Consider the following 16,567-nt stretch of genomic DNA (forward strand, 5'->3'; position numbering starts at 1 on the left):
GGGGAGAGAGAGACGTGGGGGGGGAGAGAGAGACGTGGGGGGGGGAGAGAGAGACGTGGGGGGGGGAGAGAGAGACGTGGGGGGGGAGAGAGAGACGTGGGGGGGGAGAGAGAGACGTGGGGGGGGAGAGAGAGACGTGGGGGGGGAGAGAGAGACGTGGGGGGGGAGAGAGACACGTGGGGGGGGGGGAGAGAGACGTGGGGGGGGGGAGAGAGACGTGGGGGGGGGGAGAGAGACGTGGGGGGGGGGAGAGAGACGTGGGGGGGGGGAGAGAGACGTGGGGGGGGGGAGAGAGACGTGGGGGGGGGGGAGAGAGACGTGGGGGGGGGGGGAGAGAGACGTGGGGGGGGGGAGAGAGACGTGGGGGGGGGAGAGAGACGTGGGGGGGGGAGAGAGACGTGGGGGGGGGAGAGAGACGTGGGGGGGGGGAGAGAGACGTGGGGGGGGGAGAGAACGGGAGAGACGTGGGGGGTGGGAAGAGACGTGGGGGGGGGGAGAGAGACGTGGGGGGGGGAGAGAGACGTGGGGGGGGGAGAGAGACGTGGGGGGGGGAGAGAGACGTGGGGGGGGGAAGAGAGACGTGGGGGGGGGAAGAGAGACGTGGGGGGGGGAAGAGAGACGTGGGGGGGGGAGAGAGAGACGTGGGGGGGGGAGAGAGAGACGTGGGGGGGGGGGAGAGAGACGTGGGGGGGGGGAGAGAGACGTGGGGGGGGGGAGAGAGACGTGGGGGGGGGAGAGAGACGTGGGGGGGGGAGAGAGACGTGGGGGGGGGGGAGAGAGACGTGGGGGGGGGGGGAGAGAGACGTGGGGGGGGGGGAGAGAGACGTGGGGGGGGGGGAGAGACGTGGGGGGGGGGAGAGACGTGGGGGGGGGGAGAGACGTGGGGGGGGGGGAGAGAACGGGAGAGACGTGGGGGGTGGGAAGAGACGTGGGGGGGGGAGAGAGACGTGGGGGGGGAGAGAGACGTGGGGGGGGAGAAGGAGACGGGGGGGAGGAGAAGGAGACGGGGGGGGAGGAGAAGGAGACGGGGGGGGAGGAGAAGGAGACGGGGGGGGAGGAGAAGGAGACGGGGGGGGAGGAGAAGGAGACGGGGGGGGGAGGAGAAGGAGACGGGGGGGGGGAGGAGAAGGAGACGGGGGGGGGGAGGAGAAGGAGACGGGGGGGGGGAGGAGAAGGAGACGGGGGGGGGAGGAGAAGGAGACGGGGGGGGAGGAGAAGGAGACGGGGGGGAGAAGGAGACGGGGGGGAGAAGGAGACGGGGGGGGGGAGAGAAGGAGACGGGGGGGGGGAGAAGGAGACGGGGGGGGGGAGAAGGAGACGGGGGGGGGGGGGAGAAGGAGACGGGGGGGGGGGGGAGAAGGAGACGGGGGGGGGGGGAGAAGGAGACGGGGGGGGGGGGAGAAGGAGACGGGGGGGGGGGGAGAAGGAGACGGGGGGGGGGGGAGAAGGAGACGGGGGGGGGGAGAAGGAGACGGGGGGGGGGGAGAAGGAGACGGGGGGGGGGGAGAAGGAGACGGGGGGGGGAGAAGGAGACGGGGGGGGGGGAGAAGGAGACGGGGGGGGGGGAGAAGGAGACGGGGGGGGGAGAAGGAGACGGGGGGGGGGAGAAGGAGACGGGGGGGGGGAGAAGGAGACGGGGGGGGGGAGAAGGAGACGGGGGGGGGGAGAAGGAGACGGGGGGGGGGAGAAGGAGACGGGGGGGGGAGAGAAGGAGACGGGGGGGGGGAGAAGGAGACGGGGGGGGGAGAAGGAGACGGGGGGGGGGAGAAGGAGACGGGGGGGGGGAGAAGGAGACGGGGGGGGGGAGAAGGAGACGGGGGGGGGGAGAAGGAGACGGGGGGGGGAGAAGGAGACGGGGGGGGGGGGAGAAGGAGACGGGGGGGGGGGAGAAGGAGACGGGGGGGGAGAAGGAGACGGGGGGGGGAGAAGGGGGGGGGAGGAGGGGGGGGGAGGGGGGGGAGAAGGGGGGGGAGGGGGGGGGAGAAGGGGGGGGAGGGGGGGGAGAAGGGGGGGGAGGGGGGGGGAGAAGGGGGGGGAGGGGGGGGAGAAGGAGACGGGGGGGGGAGAAGGAGACGGGGGGGGGAGAAGGAGACGGGGGGGGGGAGAAGGAGACGGGGGGGGGGAGAAGGGGGGGGAGGGGGGGGAGAAGGGGGGGGAGGGGGGGGAGAAGGGGGGGGAGGGGGGGGAGAAGGGGGGGGAGGGGGGGGGAGAAGGAGACGGGGGGGGAGAAGGAGACGGGGGGGGAGAAGGAGACGGGGGGGGGGAGAAGGAGACGGGGGGGGGGAGAAGGTGACGGGGGGGGGGGAGAGAAGGAGACGGGGGGGGGAGAGAAGGAGACGGGGGGGGGAGAGAAGGAGACGGGGGGGGAGAGAAGGAGACGGGGGGGGGAGAAGGGGGGGGGAGAAGGGGGGGTGGGGGAGAAGGGGGGGTGGGGGAGAAGGGGGGGTGGGGGAGAGACGGGGGGGAGGGGGAGAGGGGGGGGGAGGGGGGGGAGAGAGACGGGGGGGGGGAGAGACGGGGGGGGGGAGAGACGGGGGGGTGGAGAGACGGGGGGGGGAGAGACGGGGGGGGGGAGAGACGGGGGGGGGAGGGGGAGGGGGGGGGGAGGGGGAGAGGGGGGGGAGGGAGTGGGGGGGGGGAGGGGGGAGTGGGGGGGGGGGGGAGGGGGGAGTGGGGGGGGGGGGGGAGGGGGGGAGTGGGGGGGGGGGAGGGGGGAGTGGGGGGGGGAGAGCGAGAGAGTTTACTGAATGTCTCCTGGAAGCACCGAGGCCCGGGCCCAGCCCCGACGCTCTCCTCGGCCCAGCCCGCGGTTTTGAGGCGGGGAATCCCCAGGAGTCTTCATGCCTCCGGCTCCATCCTCCCGTCCCCTCTCACCTGGCAGCGGCACACGATGTCGGCATCCTGTGCCAGCAGGTCCACCACCTTGCCCTTGCCTTCGTCGCCCCACTGCGCGCCCAGCACCACCGTGACTCTGTTGCCTAGCTCGGGCTTCTTGAGCCGGGGCCTCGGCCTCTCGCCTGGCTCCGGGCCGCAGCTCAGCTCCCCGTTACGGCCCAGGCGCAGGCCCCCTCCGCCGGCTCCGTTTTCTGTCATCGTCTCTCCGCTTAGAGTCCCTTCCGGTGCCCGAGTCACTGTCAGTAGGAGGCGGCCTGGCTCCTCCCGCCTTTCCCGCCCTCTTTCTTTCCCCTTTCCTCCCCTCACGCCTTTCTTCACCACAGAACACACTGGTTAGTGATTTCGCCTGTGGGATCTTACTGTGCGAAAAAAACCCAAGATGTTTCCTCTACCAGCACGCCCGTTGCAATCCATTCACTCTCACACTGACACCTCCCTCTATCCGCACAAGTTTATATTTCAACAACTGTTCCTTTTGGTTTCATACACTCCCACTCCGGCTCCCCTGTCCATGCCCTTCACAGGTCGGTGCTCGCACACGAGAAAAATTGTCACGGCTTGCTCGCTCAACGTTCTGCTGCTGTTCCTCAGCAACAACGTTCATTCATTTAGCGCCTTTGAAATCCCATGCTGCTTCACAGGGCCTTTAATGGAATGAGGTTCGTTGGGTGGTCGTGAGCTGCCTCTTCAAAACTCCTGCAATCGGAGATTCCAGGTGATTGTATGGCTGGAGAAGGTTACAGGTAAGAGTGAGACTGTGGAAATGTTCAAAACAAGGATGAGAATTTTCAAGTCACGAAGCTGTCTGGTTGGGAACCAATGTTTGTCAGTCTGCAGAAGGACTTGGATGTGAATTATGTAATTTGTTGATATCATGTGGCCAGCACTTGGCTTGGCCACAATTTATTGCCTGGAGAGGGAGTTAAGAGTCATCCACATTGCTAAAGAAGAAAATTTCCGGCCTTAAAGGGCTTCGGTGAGTCACCTAGGTCTTTATCTCAAAGAACAGTGGTTACATCATCACCTTTAGGCGAGCTGTCTATTTCAGATTTTGTTAAATTCATATTTCACCATCTGCCATGGCTCAAACTGACACCCCCAGAACATTTGCTAATCTCATGGCCTTACAACCAACCTCTCATAAATGCTGTAGTTGTGTGATCCAGATGGGATTGAACCTACGATCCCCAGCTCTTTTACTGGGCCACTGGATTTCCACAGTGGGTGAGTTTAGTTCTGTTCAGAGTGGATGATGGGAAGAGTGTGTTCGAATAGTCAAGTTTGAAGGTAGCAAAAGCATGGACAAGGATTTTATCAACAGGTGACCTGAGGCAGGTAATATAAACAGAAGTAATAGGCAGCCTTGGCAATGCGGTTGATACAAGCTCAGCAGTCCACTTCAGAATCAAATAGGATGCAAAACTTGCAAATCGTCTGATTCAACCTCAGGTGATAAGGTGAGAAATGTTGGAATTTATGGCCAGGAAACTGAACTTGTTGCTGGTCTGAAGGCAATGCCTTCTGTATTTCAGATACTTAGTTGAAGGAAACCTCTTTTCATCCAGTATGAGATATCGGGCAAGCAATCTGACAATTTAGAGACAGTGGAGGGCTTGAGAAAAGCAGTGGTTGATTGGAGCTTGATGTCATCAGTGTGTGAAAACCGATCCCATGTTTGTTTTTTTTTATTTTAGTTTTTTGTCCTTATCCTTTACAGTACGAGGTGGCAAATGATATGGTGTGAAGGTGTAAGGGACCTTTCAAGAACAACGGGCATTTTCTGGTCTTTGAAGAGTCCCATATGGTAAAAGGATCTGAGTGCAATGCAAAAAATCCAAGATAATAAAATGTGAGGCTGGATGAACACAGCAGGCCCAGCAGCATCAATAGATGCTACTGGGCCTGCTGTGTTCATCCAGCCTCACGTTTTATTATCTTGGATTCTTCAGCATCTGCAGTTCCCATTATCACTGACTGCAATGCAACCTATGCTTCAGTTTGAGGATGAATGTTGACATCAGGCTTTGAAGTTAGGGTAGACCTCAGTCTTGAAAATTTCAACACATCCACAGCCTTTGAAGGAACAGATTCCAAAGCATTGCTTCTCTTTGTTTGGGAAAGTTGCTTCCATACCTAGCTTTAAGTGTCTATTTTTTTCTAAATTCCTCCACCAGGGGACAGGATTGCTTTCTTTTAACATTTGCTACATCAGCCCATCAAAGGAATGTAAACCAAGTTTATGCAGTCTCTCCTCACAATTTAACACCTAATATTATAGTGAATCTGGTCAGTATTCCTCAGGATTTGTGAACAGTACTGATGGGATCTGGTCAAAGCTTTGTAGAACTGAAACATTAGTTCTTAACGTGAATTCAAATCTTTTCAGGTCTTTTAAAGGATTTGATTTCTTTTTCTTGGTTATGTTAACTTACATTGCCTTACTAAATTAAAAACTAAAACTCCTTTGCTCATACACTTGCTGGTCTCTCACGAAGAAGAAAACAATCAGTTTTTTTCTTCCATATACACAATATGGAGAACCTCTCTGATCAAGGGTCTAGGCCCGAAACGTCAGCTTTTGTGCTCCTGAGATGCTGCTGGGCCTGCTGTGTTCATCCAGCCTCACATTTTATTGTCATGGAGAACCTCATACATTACTTTGAACTCCATGTGAACATCCACTCTTACTCTGTCTGTGGCCCTTAGTATTCTCCAGTTTCCATCTGTACAGATTACTTTGCCTCCTGATTTGACAAAGCCTCAGTAAACATACCAATGGAACACCATTTGCCACTTTCCATTCATCAGAGAAGTAAAAGGAGACGTTCTGTGTGGAAAATATGCACAGAATGTAATACGCCTTCACACTGTTTTCCATGTATACAGCCTAACCATGTCTTATTTCATTCTCTATCATGCCATCCTTTCTCACCCTCCATTTTTTCTGTCATTGCCTAAACCTCCTGAACATCCTTTCATTCCTGCCCATGATTCCTGCTTTTACCACATGCACGTATGCAGTTGCCAACATTTTAAACTAAATGGGTAACCTGCTTCCTTGCTTTTTGGAAATTTTGAAGAGAATTATACTGTGAATGTGAAACAGTAAAATCTCCAAGGAGAGCAGGTGTGAGTAGCGTAAGGGATGTGAAGCAGCTGAGGAAATCGAGACAAAGTTGCTGGAAAAGCTCAGCTGGTCTGCCAGCATCTCTGAAGGAAAAAAACAGAGTTAATGTTTTGGGTCTGGTGACCCTTCCTTAGAACGTTTGGGTCACCGGACCCAAAATGTTAACTGTTTATTCCTTCGCAGATGCTGCCAGACCTGCTGAGCTTTTCCAGCAACTTCTGTGTTTGTTCCTGATTTACAACATTCACAGTTCTTTCGGTTTTTATCGAGGAAATCAAGAGCTTGTCAGAGCAGCTAGAAAGTGCCACCAAAGATGGGGACAAGAATACTCGGAGAGGCAGATTCAAAGGAAACTACACTGGTCCTGGAGGTCAGTAACCTCAGTCACTGCAGGTTTGGGAGGATCTGTTTGTGTGCTTTGTCTGAGGGAAGATTGGTGCCACAGCACCATGTATTTGGGAGGTTTAGCTAGGACAATTGAAGAAGCAATATTACAGCAAATTGAAAAATTCTACCACTAGCTCCGTTAAGTACAAGTGCAATCTCTATCAGTCAAACTGATTATAAATCTCCCATTATGTTTTCCTAATGTTTCAGTTCTGCAAGCATTTCATTTTTGGCATTATTTACAGCATTCATAGTCTCTTTGTGGGTTATTGCACATTGTGGACAAACAGCCTTTTAGCTTTATTATAATCTACCAAAGGACCTTTTTTGTATTGTGAAGACGGGGCAACTTGTCAACCCCTTATGAGATGGCTGTTGATGCATTACAACAAAGAGATTAGATTCCAGAAACCTGATGATATAAGTCAGTTCTGTGAAGTCAAACTCTCAGTTGAGCTCCTTGATTGGATTGCTACCTTCACTTTGTTAGGATGCATATCAGTTAGTATTTAAAGTATACAATTTGAAAGTTAATGAATTAACGAACAACATGATTGGTGGTGACTTGCTCTTCTGCTAACACATTGTATCAATTGAAATAGTAGCACAGAAACTTGCTGGGAGTCACATTTGTTCTGTGGGAACTCACAGGGCATTAAATATTTCTGAGAATGAATTGTACAGTATACCAGCACCTTTTATTAATGCATATTTTTGTTAGTGTGAGCCTTTATTCTTTAAAACAGTTCCTCATCCTTGTTGCTTTAACCTGCTGTAGTACATCATAGAAACATACAGTGTAGCAGGAGGGCCATTCAGCCCACTGTACTTCCATTGGCTTTTGAAGGTTCCATCTCCCTATCTTTTATTCATCACCCTGTAAGTTCCACACCCTCAAGATTCTGCTTAATCAACCAAAATTTTTTTTGGAATCAGCTGTCCTACCCCCGTTTCAGGTAAACCTACCAGGTCCCGAGAACTTCGGATATGAAAAAAAAAAATCAGCTTCCAGTTAGATGTTTTGCCAATGATTTTGAATCTATGACTGCTTGACCTTCTTTCCGGGGGAATTTTTTTTTCTACTTTATCAAAATGTTCCCTCATCTTGAAAGTGTTTATTAGATTTTCTCTAAACCTTATCCAGGATGTTGCCGAGTATGGAAGTTATGAGTTATAAGGAGAGGCTGGGAGTTTTTACACTTGAATGTAGGAGGTTTAGAGGTGACGTTAGAAAAGATTATTAAATAATGAGAGATATAAATAGAGTTGATGTTAGTTGTCTTTTTCCTAAAATGGGGAATTTAAAGACTAAGGGGCACATTATTAAGGTGAGAAGAGAGAGATTTAAAAAAGACAGAAGAGGCAAATTTTTTACAGTGTGTGGTTCACGTGTGGAATGAACTTCCTGATGAAGTGGTAGATGCAGGTACAATTACAACAAAAATTACAGGTACAAAAGACATGCGAATGGATGTATGAATAGGAAAGGTTTGGAGGAATGTGGGTCAGGAACAAGCAGCTGGGAATAGTTTAGTTTGGAATTATGTTCAGCATTGACTGGCTAGATCAAAGGGTCTGTTTCTGTGCTGTGTGACTCTCTATCTCAAGGAGAACAATCCTAACTCCCTTAAGCTCTTCTCTGAAATGAGGTTCCACATCAATGGTTACGTGATGGTAAACTGCCTGTGTATCTTTTCTAACCTTTAGCGTCATACATAGCTTGGTTGGTGTCTGTCTTGCCTTTGAGTCACAGAATTGGGTGTTCAGAGTCAACATGTCTCACTTTAAATTTAAAGAAAACTTGGCATTTAACTGTTTATAAGAGCATAAAGTATAGGAGCAGAATAAGCCCATTCAGCCCTTAGAGTCTGTTCTGCCATTTAATAAGATTGTGGTTGGTCTGATAATCCTCAACTCCACTTTGCCACCTTTTACACATTACCCTTGTTTAGAAGGATGAGAGGGGATCTGATTGAGGCATATAAGATTAAGGGATTGGACACTCTGGAGGTAGGAAGCATGTTTCTGCTGATGGGTGAGCCCAGAACCAGAGGACACAGTTTAAAACAAGGGGTAGACCATTTAGAACAGAGTTGAGGAAAAACTTCTTCACCCAAAGAGTGGTGGATATATGGAATGCTCTGCTCCAGAAGGCAGTAGAGGCCAACTCTCTGGATACTTTCAAGAAAGAGATGGATAGAGCTCTTTAAAGATAATGGAATCAAGGGTTATGGGGATAAGGCAGGAACAGGATACTGATTGTGGATGATCAGCCATGATCATAATGAATGGTGGTGCTGGCTCGAAGGGCCAAATGGCCTACTCCAGCACCTATTGTCTATTGCCTATTGATTCCCTTCCTGATTTAAAAAATCGTCAATCTATCTGATAGCTGGATTTCAGGAGGTAAGTTTTAAAGGAGAGATTAGGCCTGTCTCTCTAGAATTTAGAAGGTGAAGGGGAGATCTGATCGAAGTCTTCAAGATATTATAAAATCATTAGGAGGAAAAGTGGTGTAGATATAATTATAAACTATTTCTACTGGTTGGGAATTCTAGAAGTGGGGACGCGTAGTCTGAGAATGAGGGCCAGACCATTCGGGAAAGGTGTTAGGAAGCACTTCACATACAAAGGGTTGTGGATGTTTGGAATTTTCTTCCACAAGTGGCAATGAATGCAGGATCAGTTGTTAATTTTAAATCTGAGGTAGACAAATTTTTGTTAAGGAAAAGTAGCAAGAGATTTGGGTCAAAAGCAGGTATATGAGTAAGGCCACAGACCAGCCATGATCGTTCGAATAATCCCAAGAATAGTTGCAAGAGCTCCTTGATGCCCTAGTTAGTCAAATGCTGCCTTCATGTAAAAGAGTCTCAACTGTCTTCCTAAATGGCCAAGCAAGTCAGTCAATTCAAGAGCAATTAAGAAAAAGGTAGCAAATGGTAACTTTGTCAGTAGTGGCCATATCTCAAGTAAACAAATGAAAATGATTGCATGTTTTCAACGAATTTATATTAATTCTTCAATGAACATTACACTGTAAATCAGCCTCTGCTTTTTGGTCAGTTCAGTAATTTTTTTCTATTCATTGTGGGATGTGGGCATCGCTCTTGAAGTATAGCTGTTCAAAACTGTTGTGATTGTAGGAAGCACAGGAGCCAAGTCTAGCACAGAAAGTTCCACAAAGAGCAATGTGAGAGCAGTCAAACAGTTTGTTTTTATCATGTTGACTGGAGGAATAAATGTTAGTCAGGACTTCAGTGATAATAATCCTGCTTTTCTTCCAGGTAGTGACCTGGGATCTTTCAAACCCAGTTGAAACAAGTAGATGAAGCCTTAGTTTAATATCCCATCTGAAAGGCACCATCTCCAGTAAAGCAATGCTACTTCAGCATCGAAGAGTGTTGGAGGCTCCACAAGTAAAAATGAATTCCCTAATGGGCAAGGGAAAACCTTTTTAAAACAACACAGTTTTAGGCTGCAAAAGCCAGAATTACTAATTGTTTACAGAAGTCAGATCGAGTATTAGAACAAAGAACAGCACAGTGCAGGAACAGGCCCTTTGATCCATCAATTCTGTGCTGACACTTCATGCTTTCTAAACTAAAATCGTTTTGATTTTATGCAGTCCATATCCCTTATTCCCTGCCTATTCATATCCGCCAAGGTGCCTTTTTATTTTGCTATTGTCTCCACCTCCACCACCTCCTCTCGCAGTGCATTCCAGGCACTTAGCACACTTTGTGTGTAAAAATAACTTGCCTCTCACCTAATTAAACTTACCGACTTGTACCTTAAACCTACATCCCCTAGTAATTGGCATTTCTACCCTGGGAAAAAGACTCTGACTATCCATTCTGTCCATTCCTGTCATAATATTCTAGAATTCTATCAGGTTATCTCTGATCTTTTGATGTTCAAGTGAAAACAAACACGCTTGTCCAATCTCTCCTCATAGCTAATACCCTCCAAACCAGGCAATATTCTGACAAACTTTTTCTGTACCCTCTGTAAAGCCTCCACATCCTTCTGGTAGTGTAGTAACCAGAGCTGTATACAGTATACCAAATGTGGCAGATCTAAAGTTCTCTACAGCTGCACTGTGAATTGCCAATTTTTATACTCTATGCCCCGACCGATGAAGGCAAGCATCCTGAATGCCTTCTTCCCCACCTTATCCACTTGTGTTTCCACTTTCAAGAAACCATGGAGCTGCATACCTAGATCTCTGTACGTTGATGCTACTAAAGGGTTCTGCCATTCACTGTATAATTCCTTCCTGCATTACCAAAATGTTGCTGTCATAGTGGCTAGATACTGCAAGATATGGCTTTAGTAAGGGAAATCAACTAATGCCACAGAAGCATGTTTGAATAAGATTGCAGACCTGGGAACATCATGAAGCTAAAGTTAAAGTGAAAAAAGGACATATTAGAATAATTAGTAGACAAAATCTAATGGAAGAAGAATGTTATGTAATAAGGCTGCAAAGATGATGAGATCCATTATTTCATGAAATGGAAAATGCGGGAAGTATTTGTCCAAACCACAGACAATTAGACTTATCCAGGAAAAAGCCATGAAGCAACGAGGATTAGTAGCACACAGAGCAGGAATCACCTTGAGAAATCTGTTAAAGGAACAGGATTCATTCAGTAAAACCATTAAGAGAACAGAAATCATCCATTAAAGTTACAAACAACTGGATTAATTTGGTTCGGATGTTGTCTATATGGGCTTCAGCAAGGCCTTTGACAAGGTCTCACATGGCAGGCTAGTCATGAAAGTTGGGTCGTATGGGATCCAGGGTGAGCTAGCTAATTGGATTCAAAATTGGCTCAGTGGTGGGAATCGGGGGTGATGGTTGAAGGTTGTTTCTCAGACTGGAGGTTGTGACTAGTGGTATGCCACATGGGTTGGCGCTGGGACCTTTGTTATTTGTTATTTACATAAATAATCTGGATGTGAATGTACAAGGCATGATTAATAAGTTTGTGGATGATACAAATTAGGAGGCATCATTGATAGTGAGGAAGGTTATCAAAAATTACAGAGGGATCATAATCAGATGGGGAAGTGGGCTGAGGATTGGTAAATGCAATTCAATACAGATAAGGGTGCGTTGTTGCACTTTGGAAAGTCAAACCAAGGTATCCCTTGTACAGTAAATGGTAAGATCCAGAGGAGTGTTGTGAAACAGAGGGACCTAGGAATATAAGTTGTAGTGACATCACAGGTAGACAGAGTGGCAAAGAAGATATTTAGTATGCTGGCCTTCATTGGTCAAGGCACTGAGTATAGGAGTTGGGACGTTATGTTACATTAATATAAATCATTGGTGAGGCCACACTTGGAGTGTTGTGTACTGTTTTGATTACTCTATTATAGGAAAGACATGGTGAAACTGAAAAGTGTGTAAAGCAGATTTAAAAGGATTGTTGCCAGGACTAGTAGGCATTAGTTATAGGGAGAGATTAGTCAGAATAGGACTTTATTTCTTGGAATGTAGGAGAATGAGGGGGGCCTTATTGAGGTGTATAAAATCATGAGGGGCATAGATAGGTTTAAGGTGAGAGGAGAAAGATTTAAGAAGGACCTGAGGGGAACTTTTTCATGCAGAGAGTGGTGCATCCATGGTTTTGGCTGCCAAAGAAAGTGGTTGAGGCAGGTACAATAGCAACATTTTAAAAAACATTTGGATAGGTACATGGATGGGAAGGATTTAGAGGGATATGGACCAAATGCGGGCAATTGGAACTAGCTGAGTGGGCATCATGGTCAGCATGCGCCAGTTTGGGCCGAAGGGCCTGTTTCCATGCTGACTTACTCGATGACTCTATGTTATTAGAACAAGAGTTGTTTATTCAATTAGCAGGCTTTATAAAGGGGAGCCTTGATAAAAGTGGCAATCATTCAATGTACTGCAGATGGCAAGAGTCCTCATTTTACTTGCAGGAAGTATGAATCTTCCATTTTTATAATGAAGGTAAAGTCAGTACAGTCTTACCAAACATTGGGCTGCTGTCTCATTAGATGGAGACGACTGATGTTGTTTTAACCAGAGGGTCACCACACCTCATGTGAGGGGGAGAGATTGAGAAGGAGGGTCTTTAACGGTAATCTCAACTGGTGCTGGAATGAACCCATGCTGTTGGCATCACTGTGCATCACAAACTGGCCATCCAGCCAACTGAGCTAACAGACCCCTTTTTTTTGCCAAATGACAGGGGAAAAGCTTCCAGTTCAGCAGTACAGAGCAGCAGCACTGCTGTGCTATATACTTTTGAAACCTTTGGAGCAAGGAACATAATGAATCACATTGGGGAGATGTAGCAGCAGAAATAATAATGCCAGCATGACTTAATTTCAGATATAGACCAACTAAAACAGAGTTAGACATCGAGGAAAAATACAATTCTTAAAATACAAATTTGCTTCCAAACAAGATACTTAATCAGAAGATAATCAAGTAAACATATGGGGTATTAATTTGGTACTTTATCAGATTACTCAATACCTCACTGAAGGACAAATCTTTTTAGAGAAATTCTGCAAGCTTTTGATAATACCTTAACCTCAGAACAAGTAAAATTCTTGAAACAGCGAGGATTAACAGAAGAATTCACAGCATGCAGGAGAATCCAAAATGATCTCAAAAATGATCTCATTCATGATCTCAACAGGTTAGTGGAGCTTTAATGTCAGAATTCATATGCGACAGAATTGTTATTGGAATTGCTGACGCATCCTTGTCAAATGTATTGAAGTGAAAGGAAGATTTGTATATACAGTAAGTAGTTCAGATGGTGAGTTAAGCAAAAGTCCAAAAGCAACAGAGATTAATCCTGTTAGACAGATAGTAGGAACTGCCGATGCTGGAGAATCTGAGATAACAATGTGAAGCTGGATGAACACAGCAGACCAAGCAGCTTCAGAGGAGCAGGAAAGTTTGACATTTCGTGTCAGATCAGCAAACTCTATTCACTTTCTAAGGTACTAAAACCCTAAAGACATACGAGAAGCCATTAGAAAGCATAAATCAGACCACAGAACCAGTGATAACACTGTGGTGCCTGAAAACTTCAAAGGTGTAAGCAGTGCTAAGCTATTATAAAGTAATGCTTTATCTTTAGAACAGTAGGTTACTTTCAGATGATGTGCTGAAGTAGGGCATAATCGTAGATCAACAAGAATTAAATTAACTACTCAAAGAGTTTCATGAGACTGCAATAGAAGAAAAGCCAAAGGGGGAAATAGGTGACCTTCAACATGCCTTTTGGCAAGAAGATATATATGCCTATGATATCTCACTAATCTTAAGCTTGCTACAAGGTCAGATGTCACGATATTGTCAGATAATGTATCATGGTTGATAAAGCACTGTTTACAGAATACAAAATTCCCACAACTAGATCCAGAGGGCATACTACTTGAGTTTAAAGGTATGCTATGAGCAACTCTTCAACACAAGAGGTATCAGATTATGTACTTCATAATTCAAGAATTGGTATTTTTGAACATGAAAGTATATTTTGACCTCAATCTGCTTAGTCAAGAAACAACTGATCAAGAACAGTTAATCATGTCACAGTCATTTAAAGGATAGCCAGTCATGGATCACCAGGTCAAAGAATTTCTGTTAATGAAGAAGTATTATTGTAGAAGTTTCATAAGACTTCCTAGCATCATGATGAAACCTAAAGAGGAGACAGATTTCATTAAAATTAGCCATTTTGGCATAAGAGAATTGTATCACATTGATAACAGAAAGGAAAACTGACAGAAATGTTTTCCAATCCAGTCAACACAGAGGTTAGATCAGACTGCAAGAATCAGCAAGATTTGTGACTAACACTAATATTAAGAGAGCTAACGAGTAGATTACCCCACTTTAGATTCTTTAGCAATCTTCAACTGAAATACTTAAGTCTTCTTGGGGCCTGGGATGGAGGTGAGAGAGGAGGTGTAGGGGCAGGTGTAGCCTTCCTTGCAGGGAAAAGTGCCAGGTGTGGTGGGGCTGGAGGGGAGTGTGGAGCCTCCGGAAAGCAGATAAGAGTGGGGCGGGAAAAATGTCTTTGGTGGTGGGGTCGGATTGCAGATGGCGGAAGTGTCAGAGGATGATGCGTTGGATCCGGAGGTTGGTGGGGTGGTACATGAAGATGAGGGGGATTCTGTTTTGCTTGTTATTGTGGGGACAGGGTGTGAGCGATGAGTTGCAGGAAATGCGGGAGACATGGTCGAGGGCATTCTCGACCACGGGATGGGGGCGGTAGGGGGTGGATGTTGTGGTTCTTGAAAAATGAGGACACCTGAGATGTACAGGAGTGGAATGCCTCATCCTGGGAGCAGATGCGGTGGAGGTGAAGGTTGGGAATGGGGGATGGCATTTTTGCAGGAAGGTGGGTGGAGGAGGTGTATTCCTGGTAGCTGTGGGAGTCAGTGGGCTTGAAATGGATATCAGTTTCTAGGTGGTTGCCAGAGATGGAGATAGAGAGGTCCAAAAAGGAGAGAGAGGTATTAGAGATGGTCCAGGTGAACTTAAGGTTTGGGTGGAGGGTGTTGGTGAAGTGGATGAACAGTTTGATCTCCTTGTGGGAGCGTGAGGCGGCGCCAATACAGTCATCAATGTAATGGAGGAAGAGGTGGGGTTTAGGGCCTGTGTAGGTATGGAAGAGGGATTGTTCCACGTAACCCACAAAGAGGCAGCCATAGCTTCGGCCCATGCGGGTACCCATTGCCGCCCCTTTTGTCTGTAGGAAGTGGGAGGAATTGAAAGAGTTCCTTTTGAGATGGTAATGAAGAAATTACCTGTTTCATCAGGAAAGAAGACTTTATCGAAGGAAATCCAAGACATGAAAGTGCTCCAGTTTAAGAGGACTTAGACCTCACACCGTCAAGACAGAATCAATGTCAACAGTCTTCAACCTAGAAACCCACCAATCTCTGCATCCTCCCTCATACAATGCTGTCAAATGGACATGGGCACGGGAACATTTCAGACCCTTGAAGGCATAAGATTTAGCATCCGGTCTCACTCATAGTTCTAGTAACAGTGTCTATCATACCAAGTAGGGCCTGTAGATCTCTAGCAGGAAAGAGGATGGTGGCAGACATTCTACCAAATATACTTTTCATTAAGATGAGCTGTCTGTGCATCTGTCATGCAATACATTGCATTCAGCGTCAAGTTCATGGCTTCACAGTTCAGCTACACAACAGTGGAGGAAGAAGAGTGGAAGACCATTAGTGATCGGGATTATGGGAACTGACAGGCATAGTTTCTGCAACTATAGACTGTTGCCTCCCTAATGTCAGGGTTGGGTGGCACGGAATGGCTGCAGGATATTCATCTGGGGTAATGTGAACAGCAGAAGATAGTGACCTATATTGGTACTAATGACAGGCACGACTGGGGATGAGGTCCTGAAAGCATATTTTACTGAGAAAGGAGATTAAAAATCAGGACCTCCATGCAGTGGTCCAATATTAATCCACGAGTTATTAAGCATTGGATTCGGAGATTTCAGTGCTAGAACACATGGATGGAGAACTGGTGTAAGATGAAGGGCAGTAGATTTCTGAGGAATTGGGACCAGCTCTGGGATAGAAGGAAGCCAGAGCTGTTGGTTTGTTCGCTGAGCTGGATGATTATTGTGGAGACGTTTCATCACCATGCTAGGTAACATCATCAACTGAGGCATTCGTGGAGAACGTGAAGTTGTTCTGAGGTAACACTCAGTCGTTTGGCGGAGGTTTCCCATTGTCAGGTTACTTTGAGCATGTTGCGCCCATTGGCATTTAAGTTCCTGCAAAGATTTGTAGCTCAGGTTTTGGAAGAGGTTGTTGGCTTGCTCACTGAGCTGCCTGGTATGATGATGTTACCTAGCATGTTGAGGAAACATCTGTACAATCATCAGCCAGCTTGGCGAGCAAGCCAACAACCTTATCCACAACCCGAGCTACAAATCTTTGCAAGAATCTTAAACAAGGGAGATGGGCTGTATCTCTGGACCAGAATATGGACGGGAGACTAACTACTGCTGTAGGAGAGTGTTTAAATAAGATTGGCAGGAGGGCGGGACCAGGAGAGGAAGCTCAGATTTGAGAAAACAAACTATTAACAAGATGTGGAAAAGTAATTTTAAAAAATTAGAGGTCAGA

At 47.7% G+C, this 16,567-nt stretch overlaps 2 protein-coding genes across 2 annotated transcripts in view; one reads left to right on the forward strand and one right to left on the reverse strand.

Annotated features, from left to right (window-relative positions):
- adss2 (adenylosuccinate synthase 2) overlaps positions 1 to 3,620 on the reverse strand; it is a 72,316-nt gene extending 68,696 nt beyond the window's left edge. The window contains exon 1 of the mRNA XM_048536610.2: positions 2,875 to 3,620. Coding sequence (XP_048392567.1) covers positions 2,875 to 3,093 — 219 coding nt within the window. The 5' untranslated portion in view covers positions 3,094 to 3,620. The remainder of the gene's footprint in view (positions 1 to 2,874) is intronic.
- srd5a2a (steroid-5-alpha-reductase, alpha polypeptide 2a) overlaps positions 3,209 to 16,567 on the forward strand; it is a 63,534-nt gene continuing 50,175 nt past the window's right edge. The window contains exon 1 of the mRNA XM_059648722.1: positions 3,209 to 3,638. Within this exon, the coding sequence (XP_059504705.1) occupies positions 3,619 to 3,638 (20 nt within the window). The 5' untranslated portion in view covers positions 3,209 to 3,618. The remainder of the gene's footprint in view (positions 3,639 to 16,567) is intronic.

Source organism: Stegostoma tigrinum, chromosome 9 (assembly GCF_030684315.1).
Source record: "Stegostoma tigrinum isolate sSteTig4 chromosome 9, sSteTig4.hap1, whole genome shotgun sequence".
NCBI lineage: Eukaryota > Metazoa > Chordata > Chondrichthyes > Orectolobiformes > Stegostomatidae > Stegostoma > Stegostoma tigrinum.